Raw genomic sequence first — 22,468 nt, forward strand, 5'->3', positions numbered from 1 at the left:
TTGAAATATCTAATTGTTATAATTATACTGTACAGTGCAAAGTGGGTCAGAGAAGTGAGGTCTGGACAGTACTTGTAGTTTAATTATGCACTTAAACTGTACATATGAGGTGCTATATATGTGGGTGGGGGTCCTGTTTTACTAGTGTCACTCTCAAGGTGTGTGTGTGTTCATTTGCATGTCATTTCCCAGATTCCCTTGCTGCAGTGGAAGCACTTTATGCTGGGTGATAATGGTGAAAGGCAGAGTTGCAGACCTACCTAAGACAAGCAAATGAGCACAGAGTAATATTTCCATTTGAGCTATATATCCATATATATCCCCTTAAACTCTTAATAATATAGGGAGAGACCTCTGGGCTCATAAAGAAGCACACCAGATATACCTGGGAGATATGCTAATGAGTTATGCAATGTGTATTTAAACTATTCACAGAATTTTGACACCAGTACCTCATTCCTCACAAGGTGCCTTAGACTAGTCAACTCAATGTAGTTCTTATGGAAATCTTTTTAGGAAGTGTGGGATTAAATATACTTTGCATATCTCTCAGGTACCTCAGATGTGCTCCTTTTCTGAGCACAGACGTCTCTCCCTATGTTGTTTAGAAGGGAGTTTAAGGGGATATGTATCTGTCGGTCGGTCTGCCTACAAAACAAGAAGAAAAAGAAGTGCCAGCTCTATAGCATAATACTGTATACAAAATGTATTAGAAAGGAGTAAGTAGTCACCAGGACTTGCATTCACATAATGGGTAAAAGCAACATTCAGTTGTGAGAAAGCTGTAAACAGACGCATCAGCTGGGAAGCGGATCTAAAGGTAATACACAGATGCTGATTGTCAGTTGTGCCTCAGGATGTACTCATCTGAGGTGGTTGAGGTCCACAGCAGGGCTCCTTAGTCTCCCCGATGCCAGCGATGTGATGCTTGCTTCGCCGGCATCACCAATAAACCGCCGCTAGTTTCAGGGATAGAGTCCCTCTCAGCGCTTGATCCGCTCCTTCACGCTATGCATCACGACACATTTCGTCACTTGAGTGACTTCCTCAGGGGTTGATTGGCCCACAGCAGTGATGGGTTTAAATAATCAGCATTATTCAATACTTCCCGGCTGGGTACCCGCGTCCTGGCAGGGTGCCCGGCAAAATCTCTATTTTTCCCTGGGTACCTGGTACCCTGTTTCCTTCAATTTAGATGACTGGGTACAACACTAGTCTGTATGTTGCAGCGGGTGTGTTATTGTGTCTGTGCGTTGGTGTGCATGATATTGTGTGTGTTTGTGTGATATTGTGTGTCTCTGCTTGTGTTCACTTACTATAACTGATTATAATGTTGAAATAAAGCTTTATAACAAATACAGACAATGTGCCACCTTTTCATTGAAGTGTAACATATAATGCTCTTTAAAGACAGAGAAAATAAAATGTATGGGATTTTAAAATGGCAAACGCGTGTGAGGAACTCCAGCGCCAAAGCTGTTAACCCCTTCACTGCCAAGGAAAGGTTTAGGAAAACATGTTTAAAGCAGATGGAAATAAAACTCATCTGCGACTGAACAAATGTCCCCGTTAAGTAACACCGTACGTGTGACAGATTGTCATGTACCGCTCAGCTGTTGGTGTCAGTGTTTAGTGATGGGACCACAGACAGAATGAGAGGGACACAGGACATGTCACATTATTACAGAGCCTCTTACAATTCAGAGCAGGCGCATTTAATTTGTTACAAAGTGACTGGCTAACTCTTTATTAGAACAATTAAGGACTACAGAAGTGTGTGTACGTTTATGTCTGTGTCTGTGTCTGTCTCTATGTCAGTGTGTGTGTGTGTGTGTGTGTGTGTGTGTGTGTGTGTGTGTGTGTGTGTGTGTGTGTGTGTGTGTGTGTGTGTGTGTGTGTGTGTGTGTGTGTTTGTGTTGTCATGCTAAATGTATGATTCCCACAATAAAGATATCCGTGCTGGCTGGGAATGGGTTACCAGCTGGATCAATTGGATGATATAATATATAATAATAAATAATAATATAATTCGACTGTGAACAGATTTGTGCGGATCTCTCTCCAATCTGGGCTGCCAGAATGTCACTCAATGTTGTCACTGTCCCGGCAAGTTCCTCCCGCTAGAGAGGTGTTCTGAAATATTACCATCTGTTTTGCACTGTACGTTATACAGAATGTTATAGGGAGCGGTTCTATGCAGTAATAGGAGTTATAGACAGAAGTTATATGGAGTAATAGAGGGAGTTATAATGAGCGGTTATATATAACACGAGGAGGATATATAGGGAGTGGTTGTATGGGGCAATAGGAGAAGTCAAAGGGACTAGTTATAGGGAGTGGTTTTATGGGGCAATAGGAGAAGTCAAAGGGACTAGTTATATGGAGTTATTGGGAGGGGTTTTATGAGGCAATAGGAGAAGTCACAGGGACTAGTTATATGGAGTAATAGGAGTTATTGGGAGGGGTTTTATGGGACAATAGGAGGAGTTATAGCAGCCCCCTGTCTACACACTTCTTTTTATTTATTTATTTTTTCAGGATTGGAAACAGGGGGGTCCCCAGGAGCTGAACTGTGCTATTTTTAGCTCTGAAAACCCCAGATTCTTGAAAAACGTATTGGTTCAGCAACCATTCTCCTTCTGTTTTGGGAGTTTAATATGGCTGCCAAATCTCAAGGTGTTCCACCAACCAATAGGATGCTGCGATGTCATTGTTTGTTGCTTCCTAGTTCACCACTGTTTAAATGCCCTAAGATAACAGCAGTACCTAAACTGCTAATAAGAAAGCAGTTTAGCACCAGAGGACCACCTGGTTCCAATGCTGTAAAAAAATATTAATAATTGTTAGTATGGCAGAATTACATTATAATTGATATCTTTCAATTCTCCACTCTGTTCTTAACATCAGAATCTCTGCCTGGTTCTGCAAACTAAATGCATTGACTAGTTTGTTACATGTGATGCAGCTCCCACAGAAAACTGTACAAATGAAGCTATAGCTGCTCTGTATCGAGGAGTTACTTTAGTGGTTTACTAGTTTACGGGACTGAACTGTGATACAAAGCGATTTTAGCACTGGTTCAATAAGAGAAAATGTGGAAAGCGATTTTAGCACTGGTTCAATAAGAGAAAATGTGGAGTCCTGAACTAGTACCATGGACAGCAGCCGCTCCTCTATAGAGAGAAATATATACATACTGTATATACTGTAGGCCCATCTCAACAAAGCTCTGTTAATTCAGGGGTCATAACATCCTGTTATTAAAATCAGTAATTCACGTCCACAAAGCTAATTATATGCAAAAGCAACGCGCGTTACTGGTCTCATTAGCATAGGCTTAATGCCATGTGTTAGCTTCAAATAACATTGTGTGAAGCTGGTTTTACCCAAAGGCGGCGTTACTCCCATCCAGACCCTGAATAGGTGTTTAATTAAAGTTAAAAAAAGAGAAGGCAGGAGAGGAAAAGAACCCTGTAAATAACAACATGATAGGTAGGATTTAACTAACTGTGGTCTTACACTTATCCAGTCCCTGTAAAATACCTATTTCAGGGTCTGCATGTGAGTAATGGCAAGTTTAGCAATGACCTAATTAATGTACCATTATCCCTGCATTAACTATAACAGAGATCTATCTATATACGTTGTTGGAGGGAACCCATCTTCTGTCTATCATTAGCACTAACGCCCGTTATACTAACTGCATTAGTGAGCTTTGAAAATACCCTTTAACACTTAACGATATTTAAGTTAATGCCTCGTTTAGTCAATAACGAAGCTTGGTGGATCTGGGCCATAGATACAGTAGATACGCAGGTAGATAATAGATATTTTGCCATCTAAATAAGACACAGAGTTAAAAATTCAATTATTATGTAGCAGAATACATTTTATTGTACAGATAAGAAAAATCTGCGCAAGAGTTTAATTATCTCCAATTATTTCTGGCTCCATTTCAATTATTATTTTTTATTTTTTTTGCATCTGCGGCAACTCTTCTATTTTAACGCAGCCAAACAAACCCGTGCAGAGAGCGAAGAAATAAAAGATCCGATTCTTTTCATGGAAGGGTCATTTCTATTCCTGCGTGTTCAGCACATTGCGAGCTTATGTTATAACAGTTAGGAAACATGTCCCGGTTAGCGGTTTTAATTAAAGTATCCCATTGTACACAGACATCTGACCGCAGTAACTTTTATCCTGATTTCAGCATGGGCATTTGAAAAATCAGTACTACCGTATGTGTAGTTGGAAAGGTGAGAGGGGTAAGAGGAGTGTTTTAACCCCTTCCCTGCCAGAGGATGCAGGAACACGTTGCTTTCTGAAATAAAAACGACACCATTTACTGACTTATAAACAGTTTTATTTTGAAGGATCAGTCGCTGTGTCAGCGAGAGTCTGTGGCTGCTGTTTCCTCTCCCAGAATCCTCTGCTTGTCTTGCCCTCCCTGTTTATTGGCTCTCCCTTCCATGTGAGAGCAGTGACATCATCAGACTGGAATTAGGGCCTTCTCTGATTCTGTCCACGATGTTGTTCAATCCCCCAAAAGCAGAGAGGTTCAGAGGGGACTCTCCTACTTTATAAGGGGTCTGCAGGAATGGGCAAGTGGGGGCTTTCAAAAGTGAGAGAAAAGCTTTTATTTAAAACCTTTTATGAAGGGAGTTATACACACACAAAGAATGGTAGACAAAAAATAAGTGCGCTCAATTCTATAGGTGAGGTGTAGTGAAATAGCTATTTAGGGTAGAATACTAGAAAAACACTAGTACCACACTAAAGAAGAAAAATAATAATATGTGTGATAAATAGACACCAAAAGCTTCCCTTGTGATTGAAGGTATGCTTCTGATCAATAGGATGGCTCAGACATCACAATCTAGAGATATGACAAAGAAAAGGGCCAAACCCTTGTGATGCAGTATTGAAAATAGTTAGTGGTAACAAAAAGGAATTGGGTGGTAATGATCACGTACAAAAAAAACAGCAGTTTAAAAGCATTGCGGTATAAAAACCATGAGCCTGGACATCGGGGTAGGTCTTCCCTTCAGCCGCCAGCCTCATATGGATGATGGAAGGCAGACATGGAACCCTGATGAAGTAGCTCTCCGCTATGAAACACGTTGGATTTAATTTGTGCATAATTGACCTCTTAATGTATCCTTCAAATATCCTTTGATGATACTAAGGTTATATGTGTTACTGCTATTGCTATTTTGCCACGTTGTTCATTGTGGGCCTTCCTCTCCTCTTGCTTCCCTGTTGGGGGTGACATCACACGTGAGTTCTCTGGTGCTCCACTGGCCTGCCCTAAACACAGAGGTGACTATATACCTGTGCTTGCTTGCTTGGGCTGAGTGAGAGGTCTGGGCGCTTCTGTCTAACTTGGTCTGTTGCTATTCTACATCTGAGCTGGTATCGTTCTGGTCAGCTGTCTGTTTACCCGTTTAACTATGGTGAGCATCTCCCTGCCTGGTGCTCCTGCCAAGCTTGGGACTTCTTGCACCAGACTGCGCGCTGCATCTGTGGTGGTCTCAAGTCTGCCTACAATCATCCATACGAGGCTAGCGGCTGAAGCGAAGACCTACCCCGATGTCCAGGCTTATTGTTTTTATATCAATGCTTTTAAACAGCTGCGGCCACTGGGGTCACACAGACACATGGAGGAATGGCCGGAGCTAAGAAGTCTGTTGAACATATGTCTCGTACAGGGATCGGATATTACACAAAGCTCTTTTTGTGCTCCCGTTAGGTAAAGTGATGGCATATTTATCTACAAAATACACGCAGAAAGCTGCTACTGTTATCACTAATTAATTACCTTTTTCTTTTGTTGTAAGCACAAATGTTTGGCTCGTGAAAGCCACTTGCAGTCACCTTTACATGACATTTAAAGGTCCAATCACACCATAGGCCAGTTGAATTCCTTTGGGGGCCTCTGAGTGGGGAAGTGTTTGTCAATCCAGTGGTTTTTTTCCCCCCTTATCCCCCCGTATCAAAGAGCCAATAACCAACCAATCTGACTGTACAAGAGCTTGCTGATCACACAGTTACATCACACACTGGCATCACAATGACATCACACTAAAGGGAGCAGCCAGAGGAAATAAAACCCATCCCAAGTCTCACTTTAAAAAACAAAAACTCCCACTTAATTTGGATTAAAAAAGGCATCAATTACCCAGATGAGACCCCTTAAACATGTCATTTAAATTAGTTCACCGACAAGAGGGCTCCCGGGTGCCGGCGGATCCGCTCTAACTGTGGATCAGCACTAATATTCCTCAGTAGTCTGTGTGGAAGTGGCAGTTCCCAATGAGGCACCGGGTACCGGGTCAAGTAAGAAAGACCCATCACGATTCCCGAAGGTTCCCAGAGTAATCGGATCAATACGGAAGATGGATCCAAAGTAATAAGGGGACCGGGTCCCACACTTAAACAGAGTAATTTGGACAGGTAAATGGCAGATGAGGTTTAATACAGATAAATATAAGGTTATGTATTTGGGAAACAAGAATAAACAGGCGATTTACAAATTAAATGGGGATAAATTAGGAGAGTCCTTGATGGAGAAGGATTTAGGAGTGATTGTAGACAGCAGACAGATAGGGGGGGGGAACACAGAGGGGAGGGAAGAGTGACAGATGAGGGGGAGGGGAAAAACATAGAGAATGAAGGGGGAGGAAAGAATGAGAGAGGGGAGGGAATGAGAGAAGAAGGGGGGAGAGAACGAGAGAATGATAGGGGGAAGAGAATGAGGGTGGAGAGAATGACAGAGGGTGAGAGAGAGGGGAGGGGTGTGAGACAATGACAGGGAGAGGGGGGAGTGTGTATGAAATCTATTCGGTGTAACATTTACGTTTTTCAGTTGAATCTAAAAAAAATCTGAAAGTTAATTGTGTGTCAGGAGGGGGAGGCGGGAGGAGGGAGGGGGGACGGGGTGCAAACTGGAGGTTCACCTGGGGCAACAAATACCCTTGCACCAGCTCTGAGGGAGAGGGGCCGATCATGTCTGCTTTTTCTGCTCAGCTCTTCCAGACTGATGGGGCCCGGTAGGATTAACACAGCGGGAGTCCCATTCGGAAGCCGGGACACCGGCTGTGTTGATCCTGACGAGCCATTAGTCTGGCTGCGGGGAAGCAGCGAGCAGGCGGTGGTCAGGCAGCTTTCACCTGCGGTTTCCTGGCGGAATACTCATCAATACATCTGGCTGCATCTGTATGGAACAATAAGGGGAATTATGGGAGCAATTATATGGTGTAATAGGAGGGTTTATATATTGGTAATAAGTTAAAGGGAGCAGTTATATGGACAGTAGGTGGGATTATAGGGAGTGGTTATATGGAGTAATAGGAAGAATTATAGGGAGCGGTTATATGTGGCAATAGGAGGAGTTATTGGGAGCGAAAAATATGGAGCAATATGGGGAGTTATATGGACTGGTTATATGGAGAAATATGAGGAGTTATAGGGAGTAATAGGAAACAGTTATATGGGGAAATAAAGTTTTACATATTGTTTTTTTTCTGCCTGCATTTTAAGTGATTTAGCCAAGTCCTGAATTTTTTTTTTTTTAAATCCTATTAAGTTCACTTAAAAGAAAAACAAGCCTTCTTGTGGGAAAATTCAAATAATAAGGTAACCCAGACAACAGGAAGCACTGCATGCCCGCTGCGCTAAGTAAGAATATGTTACAGTCAGATCATGTAGCGCTGTTCAGATGAGGCAATCCAGCGCGCGTTTTATCCCATCAGAATGGCTGCAGGGTGTAATTTCTGTCATTCTGCACAGGTAATTATTGCTTTAAAAAAAAGTGCATGCTGCCCAATCCTTCCCCAAAAACACTGGGAGATGACATGCAAATGAAAACAGTGTTTTCACATTTTGCTGTTGAGCCATTTTAACATGGGGCTCCATATATATTCAGCAATTTCTTTTTTTAACCCCTTAAAGCAGGCCTGCACAACTCCAGTCCTCGAGGGCTGCAAACAGGTCAGGTTTTCAGGATATCCCTACTTCAGCACAGCTGGCTCAATTAGTGGCTCGGTTATACTGAACCACTAATTGAGCCAGCTGTGCTGAAGTAGGGATATCCTGAAAACCTGGCCTATTTGCGGCCCTCGAGGACTGGAGTTGTGCAGGCCTGCCTTAAAGGTTAATGGTGTTGTCGTCGTCCCTCCCTTCCCCCATGACCTATGTTGAAAGTGATATCCATGCCTTTTAAAGCAAATTAACCAACCATTTATGTTTATTTGTTTCCTAGCTATTTTTTATTGTATTTTAATCTTATGTTAAAAATCTCAAATCTTGCGGTGGAGGGTCCATCTGGCTCTTTTTTTCTCCTCCCTCCACCAGGCAGCACAGAGCTTTTTTTCCATTCAGACTACAGGCACACCCCGGTTTAAGTACACTCACTTTAAGTACACTCGCGAGTAAGGACATATCGCCCAATAGGCAAACGGCAGCTCGCGCATGCGCCTGTCAGCATGTTCTGAACAGCAATACCGGCTCCCTACCTGTACCGAAGCTGTGCGCAAGTGGGGAGACTATAGAGCCTGTTACACATGTGTTATTTACATCAGTTATGCGCGTGTATGACAATTGCAGTACAGTACATGCATCGATAAGTGGAAAAAGGGAGTGCTTCACTTTAAGTACATTTTCGCTTTACATACATGCTCCGGTCCCATTGCGTACGTTAATGCGGGGTATGCCTGTGTTACATAGTTACATACATGCTCCGGTCCCATTGCGTACGTTAATGCGGGGTATGCCTGTGTTACATAGTTACATACATGCTCCGGTCCCATTGCGTACGTTAATGCGGGGTATGCCTGTGTTACATAGTTACATACATGCTCCGGTCCCATTGCGTACGTTAATGCGGGGTATGCCTGTGTTACATAGTTACATACATGCTCCGGTCCCATTGCGTACGTTAATGCGGGGTATGCCTGTGTTACATAGTTACATACATGCTCCGGTCCCATTGCGTACGTTAATGCGGGGTATGCCTGTGTTACATAGTTACATACATGCTCCGGTCCCATTGCGTACGTTAATGCGGGGTATGCCTGTGTTACATAGTTACATACATGCTCCGGTCCCATTGCGTACGTTAATGCGGGGTATGCCTGTGTTACATAGTTACATACATGCTCCGGTCCCATTGCGTACGTTAATGCGGGGTATGCCTGTGTCACATAGTTACATACATGCTCCGGTCCCATTGCGTACGTTAATGCGGGGTATGCCTGTGTCACATAGTTACATACATGCTCCGGTCCCATTGCGTACGTTAATGCGGGGTATGCCTGTGTCACATAGTTACATACATGCTCCGGTCCCATTGCGTACGTTAATGCGGGGTATGCCTGTGTCACATAGTTACATACATGCTCCGGTCCCATTGCGTACGTTAATGCGGGGTATGCCTGTGTTACATAGTTACATACATGCTCCGGTCCCATTGCGTACGTTAATGCGGGGTATGCCTGTGTTACATAGTTACATACATGCTCCGGTCCCATTGCGTACGTTAATGCGGGGTATGCCTGTACAAAGGTACTTAGAACTTTCAAATGTCTTAGCTTTATCTTCTCAAATAACTTTGTTTTTTTTTTTAGGTATAATAATGTCATAAGTGAGAGGGGAATCAGCCATGTTAATTTAGGTTTTGGGCTCAATGTTTAGGAATAAAAATAAAAGTTTTAAAAAAATCAGGGAAAAATATTGCAGAGATGGTAAGGAGAGAAATATTTTAAAAAAAATAAACATGCATGGGAACCGCCCCTTTAGCGTCAACACAGAACTGAGATAAGAACGCAGGACGAACAGTGATTTGTTTTGTATCTCTAATTAGAGGAGCAGTTCCTCCTTGTTTTTTTTTTTTTTAAATCCCCCCCTAGGTCAAAAGCTTTGGGGACCCCCGATTCCTGAAATATTTCCCTATGATGTTACCGAGTTTAAATCTCCCTCAGAGGAAACAAAATGGCTTTAAAATCTCAAGCCAATAGGAAGCTTCAACAGCATCGGTTGTGACTTCCTATTGGACGGCCATTTAAATCCCTTTTAAAGACCAGGAAGGTTATACCGGTAAATTCACCAGCAAGTATCTCGGGAACTGGAGGTCCCTGGAGCTGAAAATAGTGTGGTTCATCTCCGGGGGACCCTCTGGAGGTTATTTACAGTAGGGTGGATTCCTCCATTAAATAGTAGCAGGGTCATCAATTAAAAGCATGCACTGTTCACTCTCTGGATATACAGTAGAACAGTAAAGTTCTGACTCTGTGTTACACGGGCACCAGTGCATTACTATGCTGCACGTTATTCTGCGGGGGTGTTTAATCTCACACAGCCGTCAAGCTCATTAAACAAACAACACTTATTCTGCTCTTGGAAGGGAGTGGAAAATCACAATGCAGAATTATCCACCTGTAGAGAGTACGAGCCAGGGGGGTGACACGCAAACGGTGCTTACATCAATGAACAATACCATGTTTTACATATGTCAGAGGGGTATGGTGTTTAAGTTGGTTATTTTGATTGGGGGAGGGAAATCAGGTGGTCTTAGTGATGTGAACATAAGTAAGGGGCTCGACTCTCATTCTGATCGTGTTCAAATCGATCTCCCCCGTAGAAAACAAGCAGACTCTGTACGTCATAGGGCCCTGGCATGTTATCCTGATGATGTGCAGAGCAGGAAAAGGGTAGAATAAACATTTGACTGTCAGAATGACATGCGATGTATTGTAGAGCAATATACATCTGTAACACACAGAGCAATGCGTTGCATGCCTCTCTGTGGACTAGAGGGGTTATAACACCACGACACTATATTTGAGGTCTAACTTGTCTAAAAATGTATGTAAATGTCCCCTCCTTTCTACTAAGAACCATCTGATTGTGTAAATGTAACACTTCAGCGTTTATACCCTTCCCAAAATCCCTGGCTGCGTTCCATACCCTGTGGACCCTGTGACGTTTCCTCTCCCCCTGAAGATAGAACTCAAATTAACCTTCCGTGTCCCATTTCTTTTTCAGATTTGTTTTGTGAACCTCAGTGTTGCGGATGAAGAACGCAGCCACGAAGCTTTGCAAAAGGTAATAGATTTCACACCGCCTTAAATTGCTCCAGTTTGACCCCTTCATGGCCGGCACGTACCAACACATAGTGGAGATAAAGTGAAAGAACTCAGCCATGAAACACTGTGGGCCATATCGATTAAGCGGTGCTATGACACAAGACAATGTCCAACGCCAGAAGACACAATGTTGTCCTTTCACCAGGCACCCGCCACACACACACACACACACACACACACACACACACACACACACACACACACACACACACACACACACACACTCTAGACTGCCCTGAACATGGCTGATATAATCAGATGAAGCTTCTCATTCCATTCTGATGTCAGTTGGGAGGGAGAAGCTAAGAGTAACAAGATAATATGGTTGAAAAAAATACAGTATATCCATCGAGTTCAACATTTGTTAAATGTTATTGGCTGAGATCCTCATCCTATACTTATATTTTTCCAGAGGAAGGCAAACAAAAAAATCCAGTGAAACATTACAGCGAGGGCAAAACAAGCAGGGGATTCTGGGAGAGGAAATAGCAGGCAGGACGATCCTTACAAATAAAGCAGTTTAGACGTCAGCAGAGACTGAAATATTTTTTGAGGGGGATACATTTGGGGTGGTGTTAGTAACTGAGCCTTTCATATAATGTGTTTAGGGTAGTATTGCACCATGAAACAGTCCTTAACTCCTTGGTCATTCCCTCAAACAAGTCATTTTATTTCAGCAGCTGGTCAGAGTTTCCCCGGACCTTCCCAAGCTGATGACCTCGGTGAGGGCCCAGGAGCTAAAAGAGAATGAGATTGTGATACTGAGCAGCTTAACGTCAGAGAGGCTTCATCCCACAACGGAAATCCCACAAGTAGGTGGAGAACTTCCTTGGCGTGCGCCAGATAGGGGCATGTCCCCAACCCAACCCTGTGTCATGAAGAGATCTCAATCTGGTGGCACCCATGCCAGGCCCGTCCCTAGGCTATTATTCAAGCACTCTTATCCCCCCCATCCCCCCACTTAGGAAGCAGGGGGTCTCCGGAGCTGAACCCCATTCATTCCAGCTCCTGGGAACCCCTACTTCCTGAGATACTTACCTCTTTAGGGGGTACCTCAGCTCAGGTTTAGATATCCCATCACATGGGCCAATAGGAAGCCAGGGCATCATATGCGGATTCCTATTGGCCCATGTAACCGGAGGCTTTAAACCTGAGCTGAGATACCGGCATCCCCTAAGGAGGTAAGTATCTCAGAAAGCAGGGGGTCCCTGGAGCTGAAATTAACGGAGTTCAGCTCCGGAGACCCCCTTCTTCAATCCTACATGTATTATATTAAAAAAAAAAGGAAATCATCAGTGCTGCTACTCTCTCCCTCCTGCCGCCCCTTGAGACCTGCCGCCCCTAGGCAGTGCCTTACCTACTTACCACCTAGGGACGTATCAGTGCATTTTGGGGTACAAAATGTTTAAGTGCTGATTGGTCTCAGGGAAGTCGTTGATGCCAAATATCGGTGAGAATGACCCCAATTGATGACTCACAGGAAAATCAGTTGACATGGTTGTCATCACAAGACTTTGGGTCCAGTCTTTGTGTTCCAACTCCCTCCTCAGTGCATCGTGGCTACTAAAGGTTATCTTCCTCTGGGGTTAATGGGGATCTGCAAAACCAGGACTTACAGTAACCTGCAGTATCATGATAACATGGAGCCGGGTTTGAGGATGCCGAACATGTGAAGGGGGTAAGAGTGGATCGTAGGACATTAAAGGGCAAGGAATTTTCATCAGAAATTCATTTGTTTTCTCCGTCGTGTTACAGAAGTAGCTAATGTTTGTATGTCTATAGATCACTGGGCAGTGTTTTCCTTTCATTTACTCACCGTTTCGCTGCTGCCTGGTTATAGAACTACAAGGCGGATAGAATCAGTCGTAGTTTCTCATTCCAGCCTGTCGATGTCACTGCCCTCACTTGGGAGGGATAAACCAATATACACGCAGGGGATTCTGGGAGAGCCACAGTGCCACATAAGCTTGCCATATTTTAAAATAAAACAGGCGTCACCCAGCTACTTTAAACACAGATATCAGTGTCATTACAGAGTCACTTTATCTCCCTGTGCATCAGGCACCAAAATCATAGATTGTGTCTGTACTAACGAATGTTCAGAGCCCTGGATAAGGATATATAAATGTTATAAATTACCGCCCAGCTGGACGTTAAATGGAGACTACACCGAGTTAAGAGAAGTGTAACCTGAATGTTATCATGTTAGGTAATAACGGTGTGTTTTAATATATCAAGAACAGGGAGGATAGGAAGAAATTGTTTAGCCTCGTGGGTACAGCAGGAAAAAGACTGACTATTGTTATTATTTATTTGTAAAGCGCCAGCATAGTCTGCGGTACAATGGGGGTACAGAGTGACATCATGGTATCAATGACATGAACAGAACAACATACAGACAAGCGCAAACAGATACAGAAGGGACTGAGGGCTTGCTCCATGAGAGCTGACAGTGTACAGGGACGAAGGGGCAATGCTGGAACTAAAGGTAAAGTGGCTGCTCAGTGTGGGATGGAGTGTGCCTCAGGACGCAGAATGGTCCAGCCACACAGCTGAATCTAATAGGTCTGGGGGTGTTAGACAGCATGACGTTTGTATTACAGCTGACTCCTTCCAGACGTGGGGAGAGAAACCACGAAAGTTTATTCTACGTCCTCTCTGTTCTAGACCTCTCAGTAACCAGACTTTCACGGGACAGGATATATTCACGCGTGTGTGATGACAGAGGTGACCCAAACTTAACATGTCAAAGATGGAGCTCCTCATACTTCCTCCCAAGCCTGGCCCTACTGCCACCTTCTACATTACTGTTGGCAGCACTATCATACACCCAGTATCACAAGCACGCTGCCTAGGGGTCACATTCTCCTCTCCCATTCACAATGTAGGTAAAACATGTTGTTTTTTCCCCTGTAACATTGCAAAGATTCGCCCTTTCATCTGTTGCTCTACTGCTAAAACTCTAATGCAGCAGTCTAGGACATTTGTAGAAGTCCTGCGGGAGGTAAGCGGAGCACAGCAGAGCAAATGCAGGGGCTAAACACCAAGATGAATAAAAGTCCTTTATTACATGATCGACATCATGGAAATTGGTGAGTAAAAATCTCTTACGCGTTTCAGGCGTCTGCCCTTTATCAAAGAGCTCTTTGATAAAGGGCAGACGCCTGAAACGCGTAAGAGATTTTTACTCACCAATTACCATGATGTCGATCATGTAATAAAGGACTTTTATTCATCTTGGTGTTTAGCCCCTGCATTTGCTCTGCTGTGCTCCGCTTACCTCCCGCAGGACTTCTATAACTGTTTTCAGTATTTAATGTGCATAAATAAGCTTTTTTTTACTTTTCTATCTGTGCTTAGTTTTGATTTATTTTTCTGAATGTCCTCATACATGCGTGAATGTATCCCGGGGAAATACATGCGTGAATGTATCCCGGGGAAATACATGCGTGAATATATCCCGGGGAAATACATGCGTGAATATATCCCGGGGAAATACATGTGTGAATATATCCCGGGGAAATACATGCGTGAATATATCCCGAGGAAATACATGCGTGAATATATCCCGGGGAAATACATGCGTGAATATATCCCGGGGAAATACATGCGTGAATATATCCCGGGGAAATACATGCGTGAATATACCCCGGGGAAATACATGCGTGAATATATCCCGGGGAAATACATGCGTGAATATATCCCAGGGAAATACATGCGTGAATATATCCCGGGGAAATACATGCGTGAATATATCCCGAGGAAATACATGCGTGAATATATCCCGGAGAAATACATGCGTGAATGTATCCCGGGGAAATACATGCGTGAATGTATCCCGGGGAAATACATGCGTGAATATATCCCGGGGAAATACATGCGTGAATATATCCCGGGGAAATACATGCGTGAATATATCCCGGGGAAATACATGCGTGAATATATCCCGAGGAAATACATGCGTGAATATATCCCGGGGAAATACATGCGTGAATATATCCCGGGGAAATACATGCGTGAATATATCCCGGGGAAATACATGCGTGAATATACCCCGGGGAAATACATGCGTGAATATATCCCGGGGAAATGCATGCGTGAATATATCCCAGGGAAATACATGCGTGAATATATCCCGGGGAAATACATGCGTGAATATATCCCGGGGAAATACATGCGTGAATGTATCCCGGGGAAATACATGCGTGAATGTATCCCGGGGAAATACATGCGTGAATATATCCCGGGGAAATACATGCGTGAATATATCTGTAGGCGGATGCTCACAGAGGTATGCAAGGGAGACTGATTATAGTGAAATTAAATAAGCCTTTTATTGCGCCTTTTCCTTAACATCAGGAAACCATCCAAACAAGGGGTAAACAAAGCTTCTATTCACTTGGGAGTATTTCTAGTGAAATACTATGCAGTTCACAACTCCCTTAGATAAGCATGTCTCCCAGCCCCAAACATATAGCATGAAATGAACAGATATAAAAAGTCTTGTAAATAAAAGTCTTATCTGTTCCTTGTGGTTTGGAGGGAAAATCTTCTCTGTCCCTGGTTGCTACCTTTTCTTCAGGGTTTGTCAGCATTCAGGTTTAGAAGTTTCCCCTGTGTCTTGAAAGCAGCTCTGCTGTTTCTTCTGGCAGGGCTCAAGACAAGTGTCTCCACGTTCAGCTCAGGTGTGAGCTAAGGAGTCTCTCTTCCTGTCTCAAAAGACAGGCTTTTCTAAGCCATCTAATCAGGCAGGTGGTGTTTGTTAATTGACTACCAGCAGTTAACCACCACACTGCTGGATTAGAGGCACATTACCTGAACAGGGATAACTCCCCTGTTACATACCTCCCCTGTTTGTGGGAAGCTCGGGCTTGCCACGGCCAAAGCCCATCCTTCCACTCTCATTCTAGATATCTCTGTGACTTGAATGAGAGTGGATGGAGGAAGAGAACCCTCAGTCCTGCTGGGATTGGAGCCCTTTCTCCAGTTTATTCGTGTCTCCTCCCGAAGGTGCTTGAGATCAGCACTCCTCAGTCGCTCGAGGAGGACTTTTTCTAAGTATAGTCTTTTTGCTACGTGCGCGGTCATGAGATTTCCCTCGCGTCGGGTGCTCGTCTTATTGTAGGCATACTGTATGGCAGCAGTTGCAGAGCGTTTCAAAACAGCCCTTTGAGTTTTCTGCTCTTGAAGCTGTCTCTCTGCCCTTTTCCCACTCAATGGGGTTGCTAGTTCAGCCTCTTTGGGGTTAAGTTGCAATTCCACACCCACTTCCAGAGAATGTCCCATCTTTTCAGCTTCATCAGTTAAGGATTCTTCTGGTTTTGATTCAGCACGTGTACCTTCTTTTGTTGCCTATTGGGTGGCTGAAGGTTTTGCTAGTGCTTGTTTAGGTGGTTCAAATTTTGCAACCTTGTCTTTCAGATGAGCGGTATTCCCAGCTCTCACTGTACCCTTGTCTTCATGGGTTTTTGAGGCTGTGGGATACTGACGCTTAGTCAGGGTCAATACTTGTCCTTGTAGAACTGTAATCTCATCCGTGAGAGATCCCTGTTTTTTGAGTGCGTCTTGCAAGTCTCTACTCAGGGAATTTATCTGCACGCTTTGCTTTCTCTGAGCTTGCTTCCACATTTTTATTGCATTGTGAAGCACTATGAATTTCTTTGCTCGGGCCACAGTTACTTGTTTTAGTTTCTGGACCTTCTTGTGCTCCCTTTTGTGCCGGGTCACCTGGGTTCTAAGCTTGGCCTCTAGCGATGCTTTGGTGACGCTCAGGGTAGCCTTCAGTTTCTCATGCTGCTTTGCGGGGACATACTGGGTCATCAGACGTTCCTGCAGCACTTGAATTTCTTTAACAGCCTGCAGATTGTCTTCCTGCAGAGTTCGCTGCTTCTCCTCGGCCTTCTCGAGGTGCATACGCAGACCTTGCAGTTGGTTCTGCAGTCGGTGCTCTGCTTCAAACTTCTCACCTTCCAAAAGTCTATTTATTTCCTTAAGCTCGTGTAGCTTTTCATTCTTTTCCTTGACTTCGTCTGTCAACTGAAAATTTTCTTCTTTCAGATTTAAGTTTTCTCTTTTTAATCTTGAATTTTCTCCTTTTTCAGTCTCTGTACTATTCAGGGCCTCTTTGCAGTCCTCCTTCCATTTACGCACATCGGCTTTGAGAATGACAGTCTCCTGGCGTGAGACTTCCTTCTCTAGGTTGAGGGTCTGAAGCTCCTTCTGAGAGACTTTGAGATCTGTATCAAGATTGACAATAGTTTCTTTAGATATGTCCAGCTCCTCAGTGAGACTGTGTAGTTCCTTTCTGGAAACTTCCAGATCTGTGCGGCAGCTGTTGGTCTCATGATGTGAGGCATCCAGTGCTCTGCGGAGTGTCTGAAACTCTTTCTGAGATACGTCCACCTCTGTCCGGACATTGTTGACCTCCTGTTGTGAGGCATTCAGCTCTATGCGAAGAGTGTGAACCTCTTGCTGAAAGACTGTCGTCTGCTTTAGTGCCTCCTCATACTTCCGCTTCAGCTTAGTCATCATTTTATCAGATTGGCCCTGCTTTTCATCCATGGCGGAAATAGTAGCATTTGCAGTATCTAGCTCAGTCTTGAGATCGTCCAATTCTGTCCTGGCTGCAGAGTACATTGCGAGCACATGTTCCTGTAGCTTCACGTTATTTTTCAGTAGCTCCGCGTAACCATCTTACTTTTGTTTCAATTGTTAACGGAGTATATCACAGTCACGCCTGGCATTTTTCAGGGCATCCTCAGGGCTGGTCAAGGGATCGACACTCACTGGTTCCGGCTCCGCTTCCCTGGGATGGTTGGTTGAGGGTTCCTCACTGTTGGCACCGGACAGACACTTCTTTGGGGTACACAACTTCTGCCTTGGGCCATCTGGATATTCGATTAACCGCGGGACGAATTCTCCATTTTCTCTAGGCTGCAGGGCAACTCGGCCCCCCTTTTCCTCCACAGGATCTGCGGACGTGTCTGTTCCTTCCACGGTAAGTGAAGAACCGCTTTTCTTTTTCCGCCTTTTTAATTTGGATGACACCGTCCCTTCAGGGATACTGGGGTCTCCATCTTCATTTGAAATTTTAGCAGCGTCACTGGATCCACCCGGCTTTTCTTGCAACTGTAATAGCTGACGGAAATATTCGGTGATCCACTGCTCCCGCTCTGTCTCCTGTTGATCATTTTCGTCATCAAAGGGAGCGGTCTTTTCAGTTCGTGCCGAGTTCAGGCACCCCCACCATTCTTGGGGTGTTTTGTGGGTGTGACTCGGTTCGGGTTCCCCGTAAGAGATGTCTTCCTCTTTATTGGACTGGAAGGGACACTCTTCTGTGGGGTAGGGATCATTACAGGAACGCTGCATCGTGTCCTCCATTTTTAGGCGTAATTTTCTTCCTGACCTCAGGAGGCGCTATTGCAGCTGTTGCCACTGTATTTGCTAGAACCCCCAATTGTGGTAGTCCTACAGGTGGGCATATTTTGCTTGTAGAGGTCGTAGCTCTCACAGGCATCTCTGTAGACTTTTTCTTTCTTGGGTAAGTTTTACAATATCAGCAGTACTGTGCATGAATTTTCTCTTATCAGGTATACAAGATGTGCAGTTGCTAGGTAAAAACATCTATTTGCTTTACACCATTTACTTGCTAGGTGTAATCTCTCATTAGGTATGCTGAATGTGTAGTTGCTAGGTAAAAACTTCTGTTTGCTTTACACCATTTACTTGCTAGGTGCAATCTCTCTGCTTCAGCCAAATAATGTGATTTTCTGTTTGAGTTCAGTCTCAACTTTGGGTATTATGACATTCACTCTTCACACTTTGGGATACCTTTTACACAGCTCAGCAATTCCTTTTTTTCTAGTAGGCAATTTTACCCTCAGCCCTTGTTTACTGAAAATTTGCCTGCTTCAGCACAGTCTTGCATCAATTTTCACATTTTTCTGCATACACTCCATTCACAACTGGTAGTCCTATGCGGTGTGGCAACCTTTACTTGCAGAATCAGTACCGCTCATGGGTCACCATCTGTATTCACGGCTTCAGCTAAACATTTGAAAATAACAAACGACTATCCCTTTCAAGGGCTAACTCACTTCTTGAACCCTGACTATGGCTGGAAGGCAACCCCCCTATTTCAATGACCATATTACACTTTATTGTGATAGGCAAATAAGGTTTTACCTGCTTCAGCAGTCTCTCCTCTTGGGATTGGGGAAAAGAGCCCATCTGTGGTTTTGTAAGTTTCAGTGCAGTGGTGTGTATCACTTTAACTCTGATCTCTGCTGCAGGAGATTTTTTTATTTTTTTTAAAGTTGCTCAGACTGTTTGTAGGCAAAAAGCATAAAAAAAATTTCACAGAACAAATCTCTGGTCCTTTCTAACTTCAAAGACCACCTCTCGTCCCACTTCGGACACCATATGTAGGCGGACGCTCACAGAGGTATGCAAGGGAGACTGATTATAGTGAAATTAAATAAGCCTTTTATTGCGCCTTTTCCTTAACATCAGGAAACCATCCAAAAAAGGGGTAAACAAAGCTTCTATTCACTTGGGAGTATTTCTAGTGAAATACTATGCAGTTCACAACTCCCTTAGATAAGCATGTCTCCCAGCCCCAAACATATAGCATGAAATGAACAGATATAAAAAGTCTTGTAAATAAAAGTCTTATCTGTTCCTTGTGGTTTGGAGGGAAAATCTTCTCTTCCCTGGTTGCTACCTTTTCTTCAGGGTTTGTCAGCATTCAGGTTTAGAAGTTTCCCCTGTGTCTTGAAAGCAGCTCTGCTGTTTCTTCTGGCAAGGCTCAAGACAAGTGTCTCCACGTTCAGCTCAGGTGTGAGCTAAGGAGTCACTCTTCCTGTCTCAAAAGACAGGCTTTTCTAAGACATCTAATCAGGCAGGTGGTGTTTGTTAATTCACTACCAGCAGTTAACCACCACACTGCTGGATTAGAGGAACATTACCTGAACAGGGATAACGCCCCTGTTACAATATCCCGGGGAAATACATGCGTGAATATATCCCGGGGAAATACATGCGTGAATATATCCCGGGGAAATACATGCATGAATATATCCCGGGGAAATACATGCGTGAATATATCCCGCCCTTTGAAAGTCTCCTCGCTGAGAGGTGTGGCGCAGCTAGGGCGGAGAATCCACTGTCCAGGAGTCAGCTGCAGCCTGCGCAGAATATCACAGCACAGAATGTCATAACACCCCCGATGGGACAATGTAACATTTTGTTTGTATAGGCGTGCGGCGTCCTTATTCCCAGAGTGTACATAGTATTACTCGACTGAGCCCCTACATATATATTTATTTTAGATACATCCTATCTAGGGACGTCACACGGCTTCCCAAATTACCTGCCGATTTTCTCTTCCTGAAGGAAATTATTTATGTCAAAAGTCCATTAAATTGCTCAACTTTAGCAAGTGTAAAAAAATCTAAATATATTTCTTCAGAGCCGAGGGGGGGGGGGAACTATAATAGGGTCAGGACTGCTGCTAGGTTTGTGGGGGCATAGGACTCACCCCTTGCCCCGGGACACATTTGATGAGCTGGGGAGGGGGGCCCTCTGGCAGTTAAAGTGTTAATTAATACCTGATGCTCATGCAGCTCAAACCAATATGCAGAAACGTTGTTTTTTCTTTCTAAACTGGGATCACGAACCTGCTGGTATTTTTAGCTGCCAGAAACATGTCAGAGAAATGCAATAATTTCTCACTTTCTTTTCCAGTGAAATCTATTTTTCACGCTCTACCATTTCCCATTATTACATGGCATTATATATATATATATATATATATATATATATATATATATATATATATTCTAAAGCTATTATCGCAAACAAAAGTATTTTTCCTAAATAGCTGACTTGAAATACCATTAGGTTAAATTCAACAGCTTTTTATTTGCCTTAAAAGTAAAGCATTATAGAGATCAGATTAATGTCTGACGTTTTGGTTCCCAAGGGAAACTGCTTACCTATAATTATAAAGGAAATGCATTAGTATCTATCTACTGTATCTATCTATGTACTGTATCTATTTACTGTATCTATCTATGTACTGTATCTGTTTACTGTATCTATCTATGTACTGTATCTGTTTATCTATCATCTGTGTCTGTCATCTCTCTATATAATCTATCCATTTATCTATCTATGATATGTGTGCCTACCTACCCCTCGTTATTTCCCTTAGGCCTCGACCATGTTCCCTGCTTGCTCGCTGAAGCGTGCTGACGCATGCTCATGCTTGCCACTGAGCCCCTACAGCCGCAATTAGAGCGGCTTTAGTAGGGGCTCACCTACGCTTCCGCAAGCGCGCAGAAGGGTAGGTCTTAGGTAATTTTAAAAATCAAGCGCTCGCCAGAGCGCAGGGCCGGTCACGTGAGCGGTTCGCCCAATGAGGGTGAACCAGCTTCGTGACGTAACTGGCCCGCCCCCGGCCCGCCCCCTGACGGCGCGCAGGGCAAGCAACCGCAAGGCCAGGGAAAGCACCCGCTTTCCCTGAGCCTCAGCACGCAAGCAGGAAACATGGCGGAGGCCTTAGCCTGACTTCTACATGCTAAGGCGGGGGCCCAAGACCTACTCCCCGTTATGTCCAGTGCTGACCCACCTGCTGAGCGCGTGGCCGAAGATCAGACAATAGGATACAACACAGGGTTTTGAATAATAAGAACGTATTTATAGAACGCCTACTAGCACACATATATTAATCAGAAGGATCATCCACATACAGGTACTATATACATCACATAAGTCGTTGCGCGGTTGGGTGTTAGTGTCTCTCCCAAGTCCCAACCACCCGTGATATAAAAGGCTCATTTTTGGGTGCCAGCACAACATTGGAGCTCTTATTGAAAGTGTATTTAACCGAAGCAGGCCTGCATCTTCGCAAAGCCTTCAGGTCCCTTGTCTGAAATGAGAATTGCCTTTGAAGTTACACACAACTCCCGTAACCTGGTTGGCTGCTGCTCGCCGTCGACCTCCAACGAACTTGTCTGTGTCTCTGAGGCTTCCTGCTTATAGACTAATCCAGCGGTCTCCAGAGCACAGACCGACGTTCCTTCTGGTTTCTGGTTAAAGCAGCTCTTCTCCCTCGTGATCTGCCAAGGACTCTTAAACCTTCCCCTTAGTCCCTCCTCTTCTGAGTCTCTGTTATTGGCCACTTGGCATGTCTATCATAGAGTCACCCATTGACATACCGCATCTGATGGAGCTAGCCCTCAAATCACAAATGCCACAGGCCAGAGTCCATCTGAATGCTTCTTCCAGGCTGGCATCTACATGCAGGACGTAAGGCTTCTGTGGAT

At 44.1% G+C, this 22,468-nt stretch overlaps 1 protein-coding gene across 2 annotated transcripts in view; it reads left to right on the forward strand.

Moving 5' to 3' along the window:
• Positions 1-22,468, forward strand: part of SPHKAP (SPHK1 interactor, AKAP domain containing) — a 141,752-nt gene that overhangs the window by 96,524 nt on the left and 22,760 nt on the right. The window contains exons 4-5 of one of the 2 annotated variants that reach the window (XM_075570162.1): positions 11,041-11,100; positions 11,819-11,953. In XM_075570162.1, the coding sequence (XP_075426277.1) occupies positions 11,041-11,100; positions 11,819-11,953 (195 nt within the window). The remainder of the gene's footprint in view (positions 1-11,040; positions 11,101-11,818; positions 11,954-22,468) is intronic. The other variant, XM_075570164.1, reaches the window with a different exon arrangement.

This window comes from Ascaphus truei, chromosome 14, assembly GCF_040206685.1.
Source record: "Ascaphus truei isolate aAscTru1 chromosome 14, aAscTru1.hap1, whole genome shotgun sequence".
Lineage (NCBI taxonomy): Eukaryota > Metazoa > Chordata > Amphibia > Anura > Ascaphidae > Ascaphus > Ascaphus truei.